Source organism: Puntigrus tetrazona, chromosome 19, assembly GCF_018831695.1.
Source record: "Puntigrus tetrazona isolate hp1 chromosome 19, ASM1883169v1, whole genome shotgun sequence".
Classification (NCBI taxonomy): domain Eukaryota; kingdom Metazoa; phylum Chordata; class Actinopteri; order Cypriniformes; family Cyprinidae; genus Puntigrus; species Puntigrus tetrazona.
Window position 1 is genome coordinate 3,608,101 of NC_056717.1, and position 18,098 is coordinate 3,626,198.

An 18,098-nucleotide genomic window follows, 5' to 3' on the forward strand; every position below is an offset into this window, starting at 1 on the left:
CTGTTTAACTACATGTCAACTAGCTCTACTACTATATATTCTAATTTACTACTTAAGTAGACTGTTAGGTTAAGGTTAGGGCTATTAAAGTATGTTGAGATCTTATTAATGGAACGCTACGCCAAAGAGTTTCAACATTTTTTATATTTAAAACTTGATTTTTCTGTAGTTATATTATGTACTGAGACCAAAAAGTGTCAGTAAAACATCAGAAAATAGTATAGCAGAGACCCAAAAATACTAAAGCAAAAATAGTAAAACAAAAATTTAATTTATTAATTTATTTTAATGCCAAGTTCACGGTGTTAAACTACTTGACACAAGCTGAAACTTCAGTAATGCATATTTACAACACAATAATACAGCGTTAACTTTTAGCAACAGTCCACGGATATTAAACGTAATAAAAAAATGCAGCGATGCATACCTCTATCAACGTCATTAAAAAAACACGCCAGGGTTCACTCATTGAGCACTCATTTTAGAAGTTTTCTCTTTAAAACTTCATCGAAATGTGCAGCAAGGTATGTTAGAACTGTGTTGCACAAAAAGTGCACAGAGGTACGTATTTTTATGATACCAGGTTGGTTTTTGTATATGTTACTTGTGCAGCAGTATGTCTCAAGCGCTGTCGTACGTTTTTGGAAGTAGCAAATTCCTTCTTGCTCTGCAGCAGCAGCTATAATCTACAGCTAGCGGATATATAGCACAAAGACCAAATACATTACAAAAATCTTCAGAGAAATACATATCATGCTGGTTAACATGATCTCCCGGTCTGGCTTAGCTGGGTCTAGTTATTACCTCAAAAGAGTCAAAGGGATACCCAAAAGTCCCATTCACTTCCATTATATGAGTGACAGACTGCAAGGGTCTGAGATAAAAACCTTTGCGTTCTGCTGAATAAACATGATTTGTTTGGTGTATTTGGCTGGTATATAGTCAGAGATCAGAGATCAGCTCAAAAGTACCCAAATTCTTCCAAAACTATCCACATGACCATCCCAACCAGAATGAACGAGCAGATAACGTTAGTCTTCTGAAAATGCCTTTTACCCTCAGGTTCTCTGAAGTTCTACTTCAAAAAAAAAAAACAATTGCGGCGTTAATGCATGTGGTCTTTAACCTCGTTCCAGAACACATATCAGGTGCTGCTGAACTCTTGCTGCTATTTATAGGAACAGGGTTCAAGACCTCTGCAATCATTCAAGAGCTGAATGAATATGGCTCAGTGACCTCAGCTCAGGGGTCAACAGTTAGTAGATGTGCAGACCACCTGTTGACTGGAATGGTTCACAGGTGTCTCTATGTGCATCCTTTGTGGATTCTCACACGTTTAATGTGTGTCTGAAGATAATTAGGTTTATCAGTCATGGGACGGCTTTAAAAGGTCAAATGGCTGTGTGAGATATGTGCTTCAGAGAGGCACATCTGGGCTGCAGACTGGAGATCTTTCACTAGTTATATTGACATTGGTGGAATCTGGAAGCACAGGATGTTCCGGAATTCATGGAACATTGAACATTTAAACATTCTATCCTTTTCTTGTAAGGGGTCACCATCTCAACCTTGGAAACTAGTACTTTAGTTGACATGCAGGTGCAAAGTTACTTATTGTCAACGGAATATTAATAAGGCACCACCAAAATTAAGTGAAATAAATACTTTGCCTTACCTTACCCCCCCAAGCCATCCTAGCTTCTTTGAGATGAACACAGAGATTTTATAAAATGTATCCTGGCTCTTCCAAGCTTGGTAATGCTGGTGAATAGCGGCCATGATTTTGACGCTCTGGGTTATCACATGCCCTCTGAAGCAGATCGATGGGTTTTTGTAAAAAAATATTTACTTACTCAACGTATGATGCAACTTGCGTCATAAGTCGTACGTCCTGATTTACAGAGCTTCAAAATAATGGCCACTATCCACCAGCATTACCAAGCTGGGACGAGCCAGGATAATCGTAAAAAAAGAATGAGGAGCGTTATATACACCTAGGGTGGCTTGGGGGGGTGAGTTAAATATGGAGTAATTTTCATTTTTGGGTGAACTATTTCTTTAATAAGACACAGACTTTCATTTCATGTGCATTTCATTAGTTCCTTAAACAAACCACAAGCAATGACAACTAGACTGAGCTCTGTTATACATGATTTAACAAAGGCCCGTTTCCTTTAGCAAAGCCCAGTGGAGAATTACAGCAGTCAGCAGTCTCTTAATACATCTGATTCTCTTCATCCTCAGTGTATTTATTGCATCATGCATCCAATATAAGATCCCAGACCTGCGCCAGAGGGGGGAAAAAAACACAGTACGATTTCAGAAAAAGAGAAGAAAGTAAAAAAACATATTATCGTGAAAAAGAATCAGCTGTCTAAACTTAACTCATTACTAGACGATACAGCAGAACACCACAAAACCACTGGTATGGGACACAAAGTGCTTCTCAAAAACCATTCACAGCGAGACAGGAGGGAACGGGAAAGTGGTAAGAAAAAACAAAAAAAGGCATGATGATGCAGACGGGCCAAGTGTGTGAGGAATGTACCAGAAGCTTCAACAACATCCTGAGGGAAAAGAGAAAAAAACTATTTTTAGCCGAGTACGATTCACCTCATTAGAGACGAGGTGCTTTTGTCATCACGGCGAGTTACAAGAAACCTTTATTACATAAAATATTGAGTCCAACGGCGTGGGCTTTTAAAGAAATTATTCACCCCGAAATGGAAGCTCTGTCAGCATTTGCCGAGCTCCGTGTGCTTTCAAAGCCCCGCGACTATTTCTGTCGAGCACAAAAGGTGTTGCGCTCCATAATATTTTGAAGTTAAAAATATTTGAAGAATATCCTGTCTACTGTTTTCAATATAACGAAGGGCAAAGAGGACAGTAATGAACAGACTAAAATGTGTTATTCTGTAACAAACCGGCCAACATAGTATCCATAAAGTGTAATGGAAACTGAATGACATATTTCTTAAAATAGTTCCTCAGTAAACACGCACAAAGTTATGCACACATATATTCTTCAACAGAAGACATGTGTTTGTTTGCTTGCTGTAACGTCCGGTTCAATAATGAATTATTTTTTTGGTCACTTCTTTTCGGTCTTAGAGATATTATCGATGGATAATGTCTGTTTCTCACGGAAAATGATGGGCCACTTTAATAATTTAGGATGCTTTTGTATTCTTTTTGCAGCTTCAGCCCACATTGAGCGTGACTGCAAGGAAAAAAAACGGCATTACATCGCTCAAAATCTCTTCTATTGCGTTCCACAGAAGAAAGAAAGGCAGATGAATCAGGAATGAAATGAGACATTCTTAAAAAAAACTCTTTTTTAAGAAAAAGAACTGACAGCAGTTTAAGCAGTCCTCTAGTCACAGAATAAATAGGCTCTTTATGTATGTTGGGAAATTACACCTGTTTTGTTTTAGATGTTAAACACATACCCTACTATTAAATTAGCTCTGACTGAATTATGCCTGACCGTTTCAGGCAGATGTTGGTACAATTTATTGCGGCCTGCCGAAACTATTTGAATACCAGCGTCATTAGGGAGAATATTGGATTTGTACAAGGCTCCCATTGACAATGTCTTACATAAAGGTTTTGGAGCTGCATAAAAGAACATTTAAAAAGTTGGACGGCCTCCTGTTCAAAAGAATTTGAGCAATAAAAAAGCAAATTGTTGGATTTCTTTCATTGGGTTTTTGAGAAACAACCTGATTTACAACGTCACAAATCTGTGTTCCTTTGTATTCAAAAGTATGCTAAAGTTCACAGCAACTAATGGATCTGCTGTAGTTCTTTAATGTACTTTTGGCTTCGGCCAATGACCGACTGCCAGGTTGTGGTGCCGCTGCCTGTATAGCTCAAGTAAAAAATGATGACAGAGAAGCCATCGCTGCCTGGGTTCAGGCTCATAATAAAGTGAGAAGAAAAAACACCTAGGGCTTCTTTTACGTTGTCATTGCAACTGAAACCAGACGACAATTAGTTCTTCTGCACTGAACTGACTGCCTGGACTGAATGAGTAAATGCACTCCTGTCTGTGTGTTTGTGGTCCACAGATGTCCTGAATCAAATACTTGCATTGCCTTGCTTTTCTGTCATAACATTTTTTTTTTTTATTTTAGTTTACTGAAAATGTCGGCGTCCCCATTAAACCTCTTACCTTGCTTAACCGACAAAAACTGCTGTCAGAAATCCCCTACAGCAAGACAGAAATCAGATGAAGAGTAAGCAAAGGCAGGTGCGAAATATGAAATGCTCATGAGAACAGGTGCTTACATCTGCATTTAGTCAGAAGGGGAGATTAACCGAAACGAGAGACGCCTAATGAAAGTACCTTTGACATAAGCATGAAAATACACCCAAAGCTTTTTGCCCATTCTGGGCCTCTTTGAAGTGGGAGGTTATGAACTGAAAACAGGATAAGTGCATCGACGCTGAATCAGAGATCTTTACGGATATGATATTTATCCTTCCGTGCAATTGCGTGCAACCAATGGAAAATAAAGCAAGGACTCTGATCGAAGTTTCACGCATCTGTGTTCTTTAATTTAATTTTTGTACATCATTTCCTGTAACTATACACTATCCCATTCACACACAGAATTAGAAATCCTCTCAGTCTCTGTAAAATTATAGCACTGCTGTGAAGGTCACCTGCTGAGGATACAGGAAGGAACCAAGACTTCAGCTTGAATAAGAGCAAACGCCTCATGTAATGGAGAGCCGCACGGAGAGGTCAGGACCCATCCTCATATCCTTCTCTCTCCACACCAAAGGGAGCCAAGACGCTTCCGCTGGACACTGCACAGATGCATGTGATTCGGGATGACGAAGTTAACATGTCTCCGCCGAAGGACGTTACATCCTCCTGACAGGAAAAGTGTAGTGGAATGTTTCTTTTCAAGCTGTGTCGTGTGATTCCTGGATGATTTACCTCACAGTTAATCCAATCAGAGGGGTTTTGGAGTTCACCTCTACAGCAGCTCAATCACCGAAACCATTCATTAGAGTCAATGCTTTACGGATGTGTTGTTGTCGTTTTTTTCCCCCGAAGGACATTTCATTAACATTTTTCCATGTCTGCTGCTCTGAAAGGATTGGGCCTGTGTGGTGACCTAATATAATTAGTGTTGTCCATTTTCTGTAGTTGTACGGTCATTAGTTACACAACATTTATGGCTCAGGTAGTTTCGTGTAGCCAGTCTTCGTGTTCAGCTTCATGTTTAAAGGTGTGTAAATGTCCCTACAATAACAGCTACAATCAGTGCTTTTATGTTCACACTCATGTAAATGCCAAAGGCATTCCCTTACTTCACCTGAACTTCAATTATAGATGTGAGAGGAGCCACAACTAATAAAATGAAATCACTCAGGAATTCAAAAAGGCGGCCAAGCTTGCAAAATAGTACCTTTCCCATATGAGGACACGCGAACACTAAATTTAAATTGTTCGAACAAAACACTTGAACGTCTTAAAGTTTGTTCGGCCGTTCCTCTGAGGTGCCCGTTGCTGCCGTCCAAGAACTTGTAAACGTACTGCAATTTTTGTTCGAAAACTGTAACGTTTATGTACGAAACCCGTACTTGTCTGCCAATCGGATTTCAACATTATTCTTCTATTTAAAAAACGTCTGTGCCAGCTTCGGGGTCAAAGTGCTTAATACTTTTCTTCAACTAAAGTCCAAAGACAAGCACAGTTTTTTAGGTAATGTTCTCCTAAAAGCGTCTCAACGCAGTGCTGAAAGGCACTGATCTGATTTTGATAGTCTGATAGTGAGCAGACAGTAACAATGTCATATTTCTGAGTTGCGTAACTAATCTTAAAAATATGTTCATTTAGTCACTCGCATAAAGCAGAAATTGATAACAGGCTACTTAAAACTTCTGAGAACATCCAAGTGTCTGTGAGATGAAATACAACATGCTATAGCACTTGTGTCACAGATGCAGTGCCGAAGAAGTCAATTTATTGTCCCCGTTAAACGGTGTCATTCATTTGGGATTTGGCGTACCAAAGGCTGGCAGTAAACTCGCTTATATTGTGAAAATCATCGACACAAGCAGATGGCATGAGGTATTTAACCTGCGTACAACATGTTTGACCGCTGCACTCTTGGTGTTTTGTTTTTCGGGCAGCAACTGTTTTCATTTGTTCATTAATGAAAAAAATTTACACGCAAAAAGGGTAAGATCAGATGCTGCTGATAGGCGTTTTTCATCAGACGAGAATCTCTATTTGTAATGTCCCAAGAATCAATGGCAGAACTCCACACGTCTTCCAGATAAACACACTAATCTAATAAAGCCTAGCCTACTAAGATGACTAGCTACGTTTGCATGGACACCTATTGTTTCTGTCACAAAGAAGTCATTAAAGAGAGTTATCGTGCAAACCTGCCGTTTATCAATTTATCTGTTGCAAGGATCCAATCAGATTTATTTTTTGACGTGCTGGTGGTTTAAGACATGCATGCTCTCGTCATCCTGCTTCTTTTCTCTTTTATAAAGCAAACTTTATATATGGATGTATTAAAGAGTTCTAATCTGGAGATGACAAGCATGTGGAACTTTATATATATATATATCAATCAGTAAAAATTCAATTTCCTCACCCAAATAGGCAGATGAGATTTCGAAGCAAAGACTCATGGGATGACATTTCTGCTGCAGAATGTCATTAAGGACGTCGTGCTCAATCCCAAGCTGTCAAACTGAGGCCCATTTTTATGATGTCCTCACGATCGCAATCGAGCAACTAGACATACTTACATTTTCATCAAATTACATTATATCTGGATAACAATAAAGCTAGCGGAATGTTCTACAAAACATTTTAGTAATTTTTTAAAGGACTTGGAAACCAGAATTTCCTGTGACCTTTTGACATATCTAATATTGTCAGTATAATAAAAAAGCATTCTTTAAGTTTCAAAACTCAAAACTTTCTTGTTAGTCTAAATACAGCTTAAACTGAAACCAATGAGAGCATGTGGATTGTAGCACTCTATGATGTAATAGTGTGACTAAACACGCCTCTTCAGAAGAAGATCAACACCTGCTTCTACATCGCTGCCTGTTAAGCCCCGCCCACCGATTTGCATCAGTAGTGTAATCGAGAGGCAAATTCAGGTCTATGCAGAAACCCAATAAAGCCAAATGTGGGATTTTTGAATCAATATTCCCACGTTTTTACAACCAAAATGTGTTATTCGAGATGTGATTTCTTTATCCAGATTGGGTTACTAGTCCGGTTATTGGTTATTAGTGTGAAATGAATTACTAGGATCCATATAAACACATGAAGAATAGAATACTGAAGAACTGTAGGATTTGACGTATGGCCCACGACGTATTTCATATAATGTGTGTGTGTGTGTGTGTCTTAAAGTTTGCTGGTCTAATATAAAGTATCGCTCATCATCAGTCCGTGGAAGGGTTTCACAATCTCTGGGCTCCTCACTCAACATCTTGGTGACACTTAAAGTGAGTCCCGTCCCGCTGTAGTCTGAAGCTGAACACACCAGAGAGAAGCGTGTCCCGCAGCAACAGACTCATGGCAACTCCGCAGTCTCACAGCTTGAGGATATTTACGGCACTCCTTAGTTACGGCTCTGTTTTGAACTTATGTACGTGTTTCATAGCCATACCGGAGTATCCCGTTGCCAAAGCACAATCCCCAACCCGCCACTCTGGAGGAGAGCAGAGAGACCGCGGCGCTCTGCCTGCTGTTACATTCCTGCACCTCAAGTTCCCCGACCCTGAGAAAGAAAATTCCCATGAAGACAAGAGAGCTCGTAGCACGCCGCGGCGCGATAAAGCTCTGTTTGCAGCAGATATCCAGCGGGCCGCACGTGCAAAACTTACAGGAGCTTGCAGAGCAAACACGCAGCCAAACAGAGAGGCATGTTCTGAGGTTGTTTCGAGGGACATTTGTTTAACCGGCATGATATTTGAAGCATTTTAAGCATTGGAGGTGCGTTCAGTGGTAAAAAGTTTTCTGTTTTCTGAAGACTCGCATGAGACTCACCGCGTTGAAACGTTGGTGAGAAACCTAGCACTCGTTACGAATTTGGAAACCTGAAACACATTTGGAGTTTGAGGTTTCGATTTTTTTTAATCCTCGGGGATGTTTATTCTCGTAAATTTACATTTAGTTTATCCTTAAATAGTGACGTTATGCACGTGCAAAGTGTTTACTTTTCATATAATGGCAGTCAATTGTGTCCTACTTTCAATAGATAGATAGCAACCAAACGGTAACGCCATGTAACCGCATACAGTAATGTGGCAGCACCACTCATGTTTTCTTCATGAACATAAAAGTCAAGCTTGGGCCGTTTACTGTTACCGAGTACATTTTGTCTCGCACACGAAACCTCAGGAGAGTGACATGCTTCGGGAAATAGCTGCAAGGAGGGAAAAAATAAACACGGTCCTTCTACCGCGCCGCTTTCTCTGCACCTGACACAGGCGGATTTCACGAGCTTGTTTTGGATTTCCACTAAACACAACCTCGCACTGTCCTCTTTGTAATTTGGTCTCAGCAAACATCAAATTGCGCGCCGCGTCATATCCTCTGCCCCGCAGGCCAGTCTAGCGTGACATCGTGCGGCGGGAAAGCGTTTTGTAACACAGCGGTCTGTGCACATCGGTCTTGCTTTTGCTGTTAAATGCAACGCCGGTCCAAAACGTGAAGCGTTTCTGTGTGACGCCTAAACACTGGTGCGTTCCAGCAGTATCTAATCTACACCTCGCCAAAGCATCCCTAACCATCCGCAGTCCGGCCCACGTTAACGTTCAGATAAACAGCAGTCAAACCATGTGCTGGAAACCAGACTTTTTTCCCCCCATGCGCACGCTCTGGAATTTGTGGTATGATTAATTGAAAGGCTGGTTGACAGCATCTCTTGCGTTTTCAAACATTATGGAAAACCATCTGGAATTGAAATATTTTCACCCCTCTGGGTCGCGTGGCATGGCTTGACTCCGGTGGGCTACACCCCGTTCTGGTAGTATTTAAAGAGGGGCTCTCTGCTCTCCACTCCACTACAATCCTGCCGTCTGACACACACACACACACACACACCAAAGAACCAAAACAAACCCGGAGTGTGTGCTTCTGTAGGGAACTCTTGGAAGAAATGGCCGGAACAGCATTCACCAGATCGTGCATCGTCCTCAGCTTGCTCATGCGTATGGTGAGTGAACACAGCAGTGATGCCGTGTATTCGAAACAAAGGAAGCTCTCTTTTTGACGTGAATTGGCTGATTTGATTATGTAAGTGAGTGATGAATTATTTTGCCACCATTCGAAATGGCACATAACACACAGTGAGTAAACGATTAGCCTGCTGCTGTTTGCTTAGCGTAAGTTTAGCTTGAACTGAGTGCATTCTGATAAAGTTTTAATAACATTTAATGTGAGTATTATGTAAGTCACTGCTGGTTTGTGTTTGCATGGGATTTTGCGATGCTCAGTACAATGATCTCAATCTACCATTCTTCTAATATTTATATGCAAAAGTAAAAGTAACACATTGTTTTTTATATACAGAAATAAAGATCCCTAGATCACTTCACGAGCAAATACCAATACATGTTTTTTTCACTAATACTAATCGTCTGTATAACGCACTGACGATTTCTGTGATTCTACACCAGCTGTTTTCAGTCTTTCGTATTTTTCTACACCTATGGTTATGGTTAAACGAGCTTTATGTGTTACCAGAGTGTAACATCGCTTACGGATCTGCATGTTATCTCCCCCTTGTGGTCATCGAGAGTATTGCGTGCTGACTGCCCCGATCACGGCAATCGATTTGTCCCAGACATTTCAGAATAATCCCTTTTGGCTCTTCGGAAAAAGTTAGAGTTGCCGCAGAGAAAGCCTCCGCTGCGTCCCTGACGCCGTGTCACGTTGTTTGCAGGCGCTGTGTCAGGACTGCTCTCAGCCCTGTGACTGCCCGGCCGAGGGCCCTTTGTGTCCCGCGGGCACCAGTCTGGTTCTGGACGGCTGCAGCTGCTGTAAAGTGTGCGCCCGACAGGCGGGAGAGCCCTGCTCTTTCCTGGAGCCATGCGACCATCATAAAGACCTGTATTGTGACTACGGAGTGCTGAGCGACACCGAGACAGGCATCTGCATGGGTGAGCGTCGTACTGCGTTTTGGAAAGCCATCGAGTGTTATATAATACGGAGAGAATCCAAATGTTTTGCATGCACTTTCTGTCCACGAGTAGGAGCCTTTTAGTGTTGGGAAGCCGTCTTATGGCCTTTGGATGTGTTGCAGCTCAAGAGGGTCAGACGTGTGACCTGGGCGGTGTGATTTACCGCAGTGGCGAGACGTTTCAGCCCAGCTGCAAACACCACTGTGTGTGCATGAACGGGGAGATTGGCTGCGTGCCGACCTGCGCCAGCAGCATACGGCTGCCCTCTCCTGACTGCCCTTATCCGAGACGCGTCCAGATCCCTGGCAAGTGCTGCGAGGAGTGGGTGTGCGACCAGATCCCACAGGAAGACACCTTCCAGTCAGCAATGGCTGGTAGGTCAATCGGCAAGTCAACTTTTCTTTCATTTTGCTTCATTAAGCTGAAACCGCTGGCCTTTATTAAAAGTGTGCTCATTGAGCCTAAGGGAGGAGGGGACCACCTATATATGATAACACTTTATTTTACGGTTACAGCTGCTTATTAGCATGCATATTACTAGAATATTAGCCATTCATTAGTGCTAATTAAGTACATATTAATTGAACATCCCTAATACATAAACTTAACAACTACCTTACTATTAATAAGCAGCAAAGGGAGAATTTATTGAGAGTAAAAGTCATAGTTAACTATTCTAAAGTGGTACTAATTAAATATTTTACACTGGACTGCAAACCCAGTCATAACAGTATTTTTTTTTTTATTGATATCTATGCATCTGCGTATTTATCTGAAAAAATGATTAAATGAGCTTTCCGTTGATGCATGCTTCGTTTAGATTGGACTTTATTTGGATAAGATACAACTATTTAAAAATCTGGAATAAAAAAAATCTAAATATTACTAATAAAAAAATAAGTTTTGATATATTTACGGTAGGAAATGTGCTAAATATCTTTACTTAATATCCTAATAAATTTTTTCATAAACGATAAAGTGTATAATTGTGACCTATGTAATGTATTGTCGGCTATTACTACAAATATACCTGCGCTACTTATGCCTGTGTTTTACGTATTCCAAAAACTCACTTTACAGCAATATGCTTTCCAGGTTGTTTTGATCAACAGCGCAAGCATTTAACGCGCGCCTCCTCTTCTTTCAGCGTATAGAGAGCTATCTGGTCAGGATGTCCAGCCCGAGAGCGCGAGGGACAACTGCATCGTTCAGACCACTGACTGGAGCGAATGCTCCGCCACCTGCGGCATGGGGGTGTCCTCTCGTGTCACCAACGACAATGAGCAATGCCAGCTGGAGCGGCAGACCCGCATGTGCATGATCCGCCCCTGCGATGCGGAGCTGGAAAAGGACATCAAGGTGAGAGAGAGCGCCGAGTTAAATCAACCGTACGCTGGCCTTGTTCCGCTCTGGCCGCGTGACGTAAAGTTCATCTTGAGCGCTGATCGTTCGAGCACTCAGAAACAAAAGGGCCTCTGTGTAGTGTGCGTCAGTCCACATGAGCAATCAATAGAGTACGCTTGTAAAAAAAAAAAGGTTAGCACACTAGATGGAACATGGAAAAATTAAGTATACCTCGGCTTTAAGGCCAGAAACCACAGAGACCTGAAGATGGCACGCTGCACCACATTTTTTACGCGTTTTAATTGAGTTGAATTGTAAATAACGGGCCACAGTTTCCCTTCGAAACTAAATCTTTTGTCACGGCCATGATTCCTGTTTATTTATTGTCTATGTCATGCAAAGGGGTTAAATACAAAACACACTCTATGCGAGTATTATGAATGTGATTATGTACTAAAAATTGCTGTCCGTAATGTGAAGCAAGCATGCGTTTTCATGTTGTTGCATGGTGTATTGTAGCGGACTTTAGTGTTATAATTTGTTGCTCTAACAACTTCTTGGATCCTGAAGAAAATCTGAGCAATTTAGGCAAGCGTTAGAGCACGTGCTCTTATGTCCAACTACTGGAAACCATCTATATCGCCACCTGTTGGTTTGGCATGCCCTTGACAGTGCTTAAAAACAATACTTTTCGGAAGGAAAAACTCTGTGTATAAACATACCCATGTACGTGTGCACATGGACACGTTTAATTTTATGTTGTTACCTATATTACACGTGATGTGGATTCGTTTGTATTCAGGGTCCAAGTCCGCTTATTATAAACCAATTAACAAATTAGTTAATCGAGGTATTTAAACTAGCCCCAAATTTACGCGCACTGGCTGGTCTAGCTCCAAAAATACGCTTTTTAACGCCATTTGAGCAAAATAAAAAACATCTGACAGTTCGGATTTTATTTATGATTTCAAATATGAAATTTATTCGTAATCGTATCGTACTTTTGTAGAATATGCTCCTTGACCATTTAAAGAGATAGGAGCTGCACTTTTAAATATGGCTGCCGAGTGACATGACTTATGACTTTGAGCATATCTAGGATGCTAAGGAAAAAGCTTTCCTTAGCATTTTTTTTTTTTAAGTGATCTTGGTTCGCGCAGAAAAATGACAAAAGGTTATGCATGCCAGGCCAGCAGTTGGCGATGTCCCCATTTTGTGCAGCTTCCATTAAGACGATAAAACCTCGCTCTGAAACCATCAAACATGCACATTTTTCGACCAGCAAAACTGCATCGTGGCGTAAACGATTATGCGAAACGCAAAAAACGCGGGTTTAAAGTGGCGTTGGGTTCGCTCTCGACCCATCACAAACCATCTCAGATATTAACAGGCCACCTCTTTCTTACAGAGAGGGAAGAAGTGTGTGCGGACCCCAAAGAGTCAGCGCGGGATGCGTTTTGAACTGTCGGGATGCCAGAGCATCAGGCCGTACAAGCCCAAGTTCTGCGGGGTGTGTACGGACGGCCGCTGCTGCACCCCTCACTCCACCGTCACGGCCGAGGTGGAGTTCCTCTGTCCCGAGGGAGACTCCTTCAGGAGGAAGATGATGTTCATTAAGACCTGCTCCTGTCATCACGACTGCCCCCGTGAGAACGATATCTTCCTGGCCTCAAACTCACGGAGAATGACCGGGGACTATGATAACGACATGTGAGGAGCTGTCCGGTGTCACGCACACACACACACGCACACACACACACACACACACACACACACGCACACACACACACGCTGACGATCAAGCGCATGCGCACACGAGGCAGCTCCGCGTTTTACTGGACCCTGATTTTCTCACGACTCGTGAGCAGAAAAGAAACGAGAATGTTTGACACGAAGCGAAAACTCCTACTTCTCCTGTTTTGTATTTTGTGAAGCTCTGAAGTCATCCGGCTGTTTGACCGGTCCTGCCACAGCAGACCTAAAGCACTGAGAACTTGGTTTTAGGAAGATAGTTCACTCAAAAATGACTCACGTTGTCGCAAACCTATCAACTGTTACGTTGCAGAACACTAAAAGAGTTATGAAGAATTTGGATGCAGCTCTTTTCCATTCCGTCAGTACAGTTCCACACAAGAGTTTCCAGATTTGGAAGCCATGATGTAACTCGTGAAAAGGAGCAGGATAACAATCTGGTCACTATACAATATAATTGTGTAGAAAAAGCTGCATGGCGTTGCTTTAAATGCTTTAATTCTACGTTTGTGCCATGGGTTTGGAATAGCGTTGGGTTTAATTTTTATGTTTTTTAAATGTATTAATTTAGTTATTTTTGGGTAAACTTGTCCTTTAAGACGTTGTGGACACGAAGCAACTAATTAAATCGAGTTAATTTCAAGAACGTTTTCCTCAATACAGGAATAGACTGAAAAGACAACGATGTAATCATACACTTGATATGTATTTTTATTGTATTTTTTCGTTCGATTTGTCAATCGGGTTATCATTATTTACGATCATTTGTACCTTAAAGCAAGGAATAATATTTAACGGCTGACCTTAATAACTTTGTATCTGATTGAACCCGATCTGTCAAGTATGAAAACCGCTAATGAGTCCCAAAGTATTTGGGGAAGAAAACGAGGCCTAGATAATGAGATACTGCCTATGATGTTTACTGTTTATTTAATAGGAAATGAATCCTCGGAAAGGAACCAAACGATGACGAATACACCTTGTGTAAATACTGTAAGAAGACCGTGTACAGATTGTACTAATTTATGTAGCTCTTAAATGTAGTTTTGTTTGTGTACTGTATTACTCTGTGTTCATTGTATTCACCTGGCAATGATACCGGCGAGTTCTTTTCTCATGCACTTTTATTTTCCAATAAAGAAATTATATTTTTATATATATTCTGTGCATTATTGATTTTGAGAGTCGCTTGATACGGCCACGGTGAAAAGCAACCTCACATTTAGGACTGATATACGTTAGAATGAATGAGAATTATAATAGAATTATCATACGATAAACTCGCCATAAAAAAAACGTACTTTGCATTGAAAAGTAACCTAACGTATGTTAAAATAACTAGTTTAGTTAATAGTTGGAAATTATATCCGAAAGAAATATTCATACAGTTGATTTTTAAAAATTGTTTTACTAATGTTTTCACCAAAATAATCATGCATTTGTTTATGTAATAAATTCTGATGACACTATATGAAGTGTGTAAAAAATATATTGTTTCAAAAGTGTAGCCACACCTAACACGCCGAAATGATTTGATGGTAATTGACATAGTGCTGGTTTAATAGAATAGCTCACCCAAAAGAGCACAGCAGTGTTTTGTAACCAGGCAGTTTTCATATAATTTATTTTCCCACTGTGGAAGTCAATGGCGACCCAAAACAGCCAGGTTATAACCCGTTGGGAGTCATATCAGTGTTATCTGAAGCTTTATATTTTTAGCCCTTCCAAAACGTAGATGTGTTTGTGGTTGTGGAATGGGTGTCGTTAAAGTAAAACCCTTTGCGTTCATTCACGTTTAACCTTCTGACCAAAATATGAGCGATCCACTATAAGGACAGGCTTGCTCGGTCGGTCTGTGCGTGCTTCTCTCCTGATTCAGACGAGGAAATGTTTTGTATTTTTGTAACATTTAGAAGTCAAAACAAAACAAAATGTCTTGATTACGGATTTTTTTTTTGACAAACAAGCAGTTTGTGAATTGCTGGACTTTTGGATCGCTGTGATGTTTTGACCCCGATGGCACCCGTTCACCTCAGAAGATCCAGATGAGGGCTTTTGTTCTGAACTGTTCCTTTAACTCAGCCTTTCCCAACTCTGTGTCCCCTTATCTGACCAGTACATGTCCGGTCTCATCGGTAGAGGTGTGCTTGATTAGAAAAAGCCTGAAAATGTTAAGTGTGTGTGTGTGTGTGTGTGTGTGCCTCCATGTAACGGCTTGTGAACCCAACTCCACAAAACACGTCTTCTGAACGAACCAAGACTTCATTTTAAGCGAAATATAAGTTCCTTCTTTCTTTATACTTAAATTAGTCTATAGGGTTGTAGACTATGGGCTGGGAGCCGAACCTTTAGCACCCAGTCACCCTCATAAGCAGAAAGGGTCGTGATTTGAACGTTAGCGCGCATCATCTGAGAAGAGCTGTGACGCTCGCCTACGAAAGAGCTCGGCGTCGACCAAAAAAAACCGTATTATTGTACCGGAAAAGCACGGGGATAAAGGACAGCGCCTTTTCTTCGCCTCAGGTATAAACTTATCTTTTCTGGGTCCGCCGTTTAAGCCGGCCGGTCGGGACACCCCTGACTAGCGGCGTTAGTTCGCGCACGAGCGCTTATTACTGAGGTGAGACTGAGGCGCGATGCTGATTGACGGATAATGTTGCTATAGTTACAGCGGTGACCGTTAAAAACGGTTCGCCCTGTCAGCTGGACCGGCGCGTGCATTCGACCGACCCGAATAAAACGCGTTAAAATGCTGGAAATCAGACGGAGGCGACCGCTCTTCTCGCGTTATTTTATCGCGTTATTTTGGCGTGACGATGCGGCGGTTGTCGTTTTTATGTTTTTATTTCGCAACGCCCCGCCGTTTCGATTAGTTTCGGTCGCGTAATGCAGGTTTGAAGCTTACGGCTCCGTTTCTATCCGTGTCAGCAGCTGTGAGTTATGTAACGCGTGTGCGTTATTACGGTGTTATTTATCGTACTGCAGAGAAATGAGCAATCTCTCGCTCATCTCCCCCTCACTTAAATGTCATGTGGATGTAAACATGTGTTCGAGGGGGGGAAAAAAGCTAATGAGCGGCGTTTAGATGGATTTTGGCTTTACAGCTGTTTTTATCGAACAGCTGCATTATTTACATTTTTACTCTTCACGGTGAAAACCATTGATGGGGGCATATAGGTGGTTAACGGAGACATGACCTTGAGGACTCCCTGATTGTAGGGGGTAAAAATAAAAAATTAAAAAGTCTCCTAAATGGTGGAAACCGTGAGAGCGTTGTGCAGATGTGCTGAAACACTTTGGCTCAGCCTGAAAGAAAATGGGTTAAAATGGAAACCCCGTGAAACACATGCACCACACAGCAACTTTTCGAACTCCACTGGAAGCGTGTCCCATCAAAAAGAAGGAGAAACGAGGCAGAAGGTAAAAGACCCAAAAAAGAGGGTAACAATGCAGTGGCCAGGGAGTTTAGCGTAGCCAACGACTTCCAGTGAAACAGAGGCGACTCATAGGATATGTTGGGTTCATTCAGAGGGATAGTCATGTTACGTAATGTATTAGAGTACAGGTGCATTAAGGTCTAGCCTGTAGGTCGATTGCATTCAAAGTAGAAATAGTTGGAGAGTATAGAGCAGCTGGAAGTGGTTTTAAAGTGTTACTATTGCTCTTCAGTGTTTTTTGACGTGTTGCTGTGGGTGCTGTCTTCATGTGCTCAGTATGGGGTTTCAGCATTGTTATTTATGAGTCCAATAATAGCTGTGTCGTCCGCTCATCAGAAGATTTTATCGAGCTGTGATGTGAAGTGGTTCGTCTAGAGAGAAAACAGCAGAGATGAGTTTGAGATCTCGGAGCTGAACGCTGGTTGTCATTTTCCCTCGTTCGGGGTTTGAGACCGTAATATGCAGTTATTTTTGTCCTTTCGTATCCGATATTTTACACAGTCTGTAATTTTTAGCAGCTCGGCGCATGAAGAAGCGATATTAATATTTATGGGTTTGAAAGTGTTTTCGGAATAGAATAGAGTGGAATAGAACAAAATAGAACAAGGGTATTTTATTCAACAGAATTATTCAAATGAATTAATTATTTATTTTATTTCTCGGTTTCCAAATCTGTGTGTCTATTTAAAAATATATATATTTTTGCATAACATTTTTATTGTATTATATGATATATTTTTTTTTTTCTTTTCAGAAAGCCACACAGATTTCAGATTTAACTGATTATTTAGGAAGAGCTGCAGTATTACATCTGTGATTAAAAATCACCCAGTTGTTTTGGCCATCACCATCTGATTTAATTCATAAAATTAGCATATGAGTGTTTCAAGGGTAACCTAAAGTCGTCGTCCTGCTTTGTCTTTATATATTCAATGGTAAACTTGAGCAAAACAGTGACTAATATGAACTGATTGCTGAATACGATCAGTATCACATTCGCGTGTGATATATGTGTCGAAAAAACCTTTTTTGCCCCATATCCTGAATCTGTTCCATTTAATGATAATAGAGTAGTCCGTAAGCTCTGTGTGCTGTAATCAAAGTCCTCTAAAGAGTCCTACAGTAGCTTAAGATGAGAAAAAAAGCCTCGCCATCCATACCGTCCTCTTGTGATCAAGTCATGTTCTTCATTATCTTTTGGAAATGTCATTCAGGGCGGCAAGGAAGGCTGCGGAGAAGAGCCGCATCAGGATAATGAAACACCAGGCACCTGTCTTCAGTTTGATGGGAGTTTGGTTTCATCCTGGGCAACATTAAATATTGAACGTTACTAGTGAGTGATAAGAGCAAGGGAAAGTATTTATAGAGAGCCAGCTCCTATTTTCA

The 18,098-nt window shown here is 41.2% G+C and overlaps 2 protein-coding genes across 3 annotated transcripts in view; both read left to right on the forward strand.

Annotated features, from left to right (window-relative positions):
- The first annotated feature begins 9,040 nt into the window (after window positions 1-9,040).
- ccn2b (cellular communication network factor 2b) lies at window positions 9,041-14,433 on the forward strand. Of its 2 annotated transcripts, none has more exons than XM_043218446.1 (5): window positions 9,041-9,212; window positions 9,942-10,158; window positions 10,302-10,553; window positions 11,327-11,538; window positions 12,932-14,433. In XM_043218446.1, the coding sequence occupies exons 1-5, from the start codon at window positions 9,156-9,158 to the stop codon at window positions 13,235-13,237; spliced, it is 1,044 nt and encodes a 347-aa protein (XP_043074381.1). In that variant the 5' UTR covers window positions 9,041-9,155; the 3' UTR covers window positions 13,238-14,433. The 2 variants fall into 2 exon arrangements, with proteins under 2 accessions (XP_043074381.1, XP_043074380.1); XM_043218445.1 differs by having other exon boundaries at window positions 9,043-9,212; window positions 10,302-10,565.
- A 1,241-nt stretch (window positions 14,434-15,674) lies between these two features.
- The window catches only part of epb41a (erythrocyte membrane protein band 4.1a), a 55,599-nt gene continuing 53,175 nt past the window's right edge, over window positions 15,675-18,098 (forward strand). Inside the window, exon 1 of the mRNA XM_043217650.1 lies at window positions 15,675-15,798. The gene's annotated coding sequence lies outside the window, so the exon portion shown is untranslated. The remainder of the gene's footprint in view (window positions 15,799-18,098) is intronic.